Raw genomic sequence first — 3,934 nt, forward strand, 5'->3', positions numbered from 1 at the left:
ATGACACAATTATGTATCAAATTTTAAACTTATTTTGACAATTATAATTTTTTTTATAAAAATGAATGAATTATAAAACATAAAAGTATATTTTCCTCTATATGTGTATTTATGACTCAATAAATTTTTTTAAAAAAAATCAAACCAACCCAAACCACATTAGTACGCATTAATTTGGTTTTATTTGGTTAGGTTTTATTTTTTAAAGTCAGAATCAAACTGAATCACACATTTTTTCTCTTGCAATTCAGATAATTTTTATCGTCCTAACTGGCAAAACCGCATCACAAACACCCATATTTTAATGTAGTGCAGCTATTAAAAAACTCGCTAATATAACTCCCTTTAAATTATTAAAAATAATAATAATAATAATAATAATAATAATAATAATAATAATAATAATAATAATAATAATAATAATAATAATAATGTAATGTACTGTCAGTGTAAAATATTTTATACAGTCAGTATATCACAATTCTTGAAAGAAATATTTTATGTGATTTGAAGAAAAAATTAACTTTTATAAAAAATTAACGGTTATAATTTACTGACGATATAAAACTACTTTAAAATGTCGGTGTATTTTCATTAAATTCAATAATAAAATTAGAGTTTTAACGGAAATATTAAAACCCTAAAAAAAAAACAAAATAGCGTAGTATAAAGTTTAAACTGTTTAAACAGAAAAGGGTAAAATAGGTAGTTCACATTAATTTTTGATTGGAAAAAAAGACAACATATTCCATTTTCTTTGTGAGGACTAAAATGAAATTTCACGAGGCAAATGTCTGGTTAAACCGTCATTATATGGGATAGACCGAAGAGAGACTGACAGATCCTCTGATAACTCCGTTAAAGTACATAGTTGCTCTGTAATGGCCTCATTCTCTGTAACCGTCACCACTTCACCTTCACCATTCATTCCTCAACGACGTCGTTTCTCCAACTTCTCATCCTCTACTCATCAACTACAAGTACTTTCTCCCACTCATCAATTTTCCACTCATCAATTTCTAATCATGATTAAAAATACTATCTTTCTCTTATTCAGGGTTCACCACTGCAAAATAAGAAAATTAGGGTTTTCTCATTACTGAATTTCAGACCATTTTCTTTCAATTTGAGGAAGAGGTAATAATATTCCATGATTTAGTTACACTTGTCCATGTATTTTAGGCCATGTTTGGATAAACAACTTAATTATAAGTGATTGTGTAAAAGCTATTTCTATAATAGTAAGTCGGAGTTTCTTATAGTATACTCTTATTGCTGAAGCTGTGAATAGTAAGTTGGAGTGTTTGAATCTAAAAACAGGAGAACTTTGATGTGTGCAGCCAATCAAGGTGCAATGGAAGAAGTGAAAGAAACCGGAGAAACTAATGGCCTCGTAGGTGTACTGGGTGAAGTTGATTCTGATCAAGTAAGAATTAGGCTGATTTTTCCACCTTGTACTGTATAACAGGATAATCTATGATGACACAAATTTATGCTTCCCTTGTCTTGTTTGGAATTCACACAATACTAGATAGAATACCAATTTGGCTATTCCTTATTATGATGGACTTCAATTTTTCTCAAGGTGCTTGACAAAAGTACTGAAGCTTGGTCGCAATTCGCCAGAAGAATATCTGGTGAGTGGGATGGATTTGGGGCAGACTTTAGTAATCAAGGGAGCACAATTGAACTTCCAGAGTATGTGGTGCCCGAAGCATACCGAGAGTGGGAGGTCAAAGTATTTGATTGGCAGACTCAATGTCCCACTCTTGCTAACCCAGAGGATCATGTTCTTGAGTACAGGTCCGTTCAGTTACTTCCCACGGTTGGGTGTGAGGCCGATGCTGCTACGGTATACAGTTCGGATGAGAGAAAAGTGGGTGGTGAAAATAGTGGAGTTTCCACTTTTGCTTACCAATCGAGTGGCTCTTATGTTGCTGTTTGGAAAAACAAGGATGACTTAATAGAGTTGGAATACTGCTTGATCAATCCTCAAGATTTTGAATCTCGGGTTAGGATTATTCAGCGTATCCATGTTTCGAATAATACAGAGATGAAGCTACAGAGTGTAAGAGTATATCGCGAGCAGTGGTATGGACCATTCAGAAACGGCGATCAACTGGGAGGTTGTGCCATTCGCGATTCTGCTTTTGCTTCTACAGCACCTACGATTGCTTCAGATATTGCTGGTATCTGGCAGGGTTCTAAAGCTGTCACAACGTTTGGCACTACAAATTCCGTGAGTGCCTAGGATCTTTCTAACCCTTTGTTTTTCATATATGTATTTTTCTTGGGAGTTATTGGTTTCATTGCACGGCTTTCTATTCAACTCCAGGAGATTTTTCGAGAGCTTTTAGACGACGGACTGCAGAAGTCTGTTAGAGATGGAGAAAACAATGTATTACTTCCAAAGCAGCTGTGGTGTTCTCTTAAACAAAACAAGGATGGCGAAACTATAACCGAAGCGGGATGGCTTTTAGATCAAGGGCAGGCAATCACATCAAGTTGCTTATTCTCAGGCACCACAAAGCTGAAGGCAAGTTAGTTATTATTATACTGGTTTTTACTCGCGTGTTTTATTATCTAACATGATCATACTCTTCATTTTTGCAGGAAATATCAATAGCATTAGAAACTAAAGCCTTGGAATAAGTAGAATAACCTAAGTGGCAATTCATTCTGTTCCGAATTTGTTTATATATATAAATGCATCACAACCCAAGTGAAATTCATGTATAAATATGATAAATTTGTTGCAAAAACTTGCCTTATTTAAATGACTCATTTTAGTTTGTGTATATATAAGCTCTATTCAGTTTTTATTTTTTCTTGTTCATGGTAGCTTGTTTCAGTTATAAAGGTTTCTTTGCATGTTTCTGGAACTTATACTGCATGCAGATGATGAATTTAGTGCTTCAAAATTAAGTTGTCATTCTATGAACGGTTATCGCCATAATTGATCTCATTCATGAAATTAATTTCCCTATTTCAAATTCAACCAGTTTTAGCGTCCTTCTCATATTTTTGCAGGGAAAAATTGATGATATGTCCAAGTGTTAGTGACATGAACTTATATATTTTATCTTTAAAGCTGCATTAAGATTTTGTATTCTTTTATAGTTTCATTCATATTTTTATAAAACGATTTAACAAGTTTTATTAGTGATATATTATTTAAAATAAATATATTATTAATTTTAAGTGTGAAAATGTAAAAGGAAGACAAAATTATTTAAATTTGAAATAAAAGATCAATTTCCTAAATCAGCTAACATATATTAATTAAAATTGTAATTAAATGCAATTAATCTTAATTAAATTCATGCGGAGTATATAACCCTTACATATTTATTAAATCATCTCCTTTTTTTCATTTCTTCTCCTTCACACAAAATAGGTCTAAGATGAAAGAGAAAATTAATTAAAAAAATTATAAATTAAAAAAAGAGAAAAGGGGCGATGCACGGAAAGTGTAAGTATATTTTATACTATCAACTAATCACTACCATTTATTTAATTAAACTATTCTTTTATTTAAAAAATAATTTAATGACATAATAAATTGATGATTTTCTATTAAATAAAAGTAAAAAAAATGTTTGTAATTTAAATTTCGGATTAAACTTACGGGATTCAAAATTTGAAGGCTTTCAAATAAGTATTTGCATTGTGTCTTTCCCTTCCTTCCATTTGAAACAAATCAAAACTAGTGTTGTAGAAAATAGAACTCTCATCTCTTACATTCTTCCAACTTTTCTCTTAAGTTTTACTACTATACGTTCAAACTTAGAATCTTCATCAAGTTCTACTTCTCTTCATTTAAGATTAAGCACATGCATCTCTAACATTAAGGTAAGTTTCAAATATCCTTATTTATTCTTTTGATTTGTGATGCATGCATTTCATTGATAGATTATAATTATGATACATTAGG

At 31.2% G+C, this 3,934-nt stretch overlaps 1 protein-coding gene across 2 annotated transcripts; it reads left to right on the plus strand.

Annotated features, from left to right (window-relative positions):
- Positions 1-800: 800 nt before the first annotated feature.
- LOC131611944 (uncharacterized) lies at positions 801-2,805 on the plus strand. 2 transcript variants are annotated; one of them, XM_058883772.1, is made up of 6 exons: positions 801-980; positions 1,058-1,137; positions 1,321-1,426; positions 1,586-2,239; positions 2,336-2,536; positions 2,614-2,805. In XM_058883772.1, exons 1-6 carry the CDS (start codon positions 882-884, stop codon positions 2,650-2,652), a joined length of 1,179 nt encoding a protein of 392 aa, XP_058739755.1. In that variant the 5' UTR covers positions 801-881; the 3' UTR covers positions 2,653-2,805. The 2 variants fall into 2 exon arrangements, with proteins under 2 accessions (XP_058739755.1, XP_058739758.1); XM_058883775.1 differs by having other exon boundaries at positions 921-980; positions 1,341-1,426.
- Positions 2,806-3,934: the final 1,129 nt, after the last annotated feature.

Source organism: Vicia villosa, linkage group LG1, assembly GCF_029867415.1.
Source record: "Vicia villosa cultivar HV-30 ecotype Madison, WI linkage group LG1, Vvil1.0, whole genome shotgun sequence".
In the NCBI taxonomy this organism is placed as follows: Eukaryota; Viridiplantae; Streptophyta; class Magnoliopsida; order Fabales; family Fabaceae; genus Vicia; species Vicia villosa.

Excerpts from the sequence above, each read along its gene's own strand:
- LOC131611944 (XM_058883772.1), top strand. The coding sequence starts at position 882 with ATGGCCTCATTCTCTGTAACCGTCACCACTTCACCTTCACCATTCATT. Across the intron at positions 1,427-1,585 it reads GTGAAGTTGATTCTGATCAA|GTGCTTGACAAAAGTACTGA; the intron begins GTAAGAATTAGG and ends ATTTTTCTCAAG. Across the intron at positions 2,537-2,613 it reads CAGGCACCACAAAGCTGAAG|GAAATATCAATAGCATTAGA; the intron begins GCAAGTTAGTTA and ends TCATTTTTGCAG.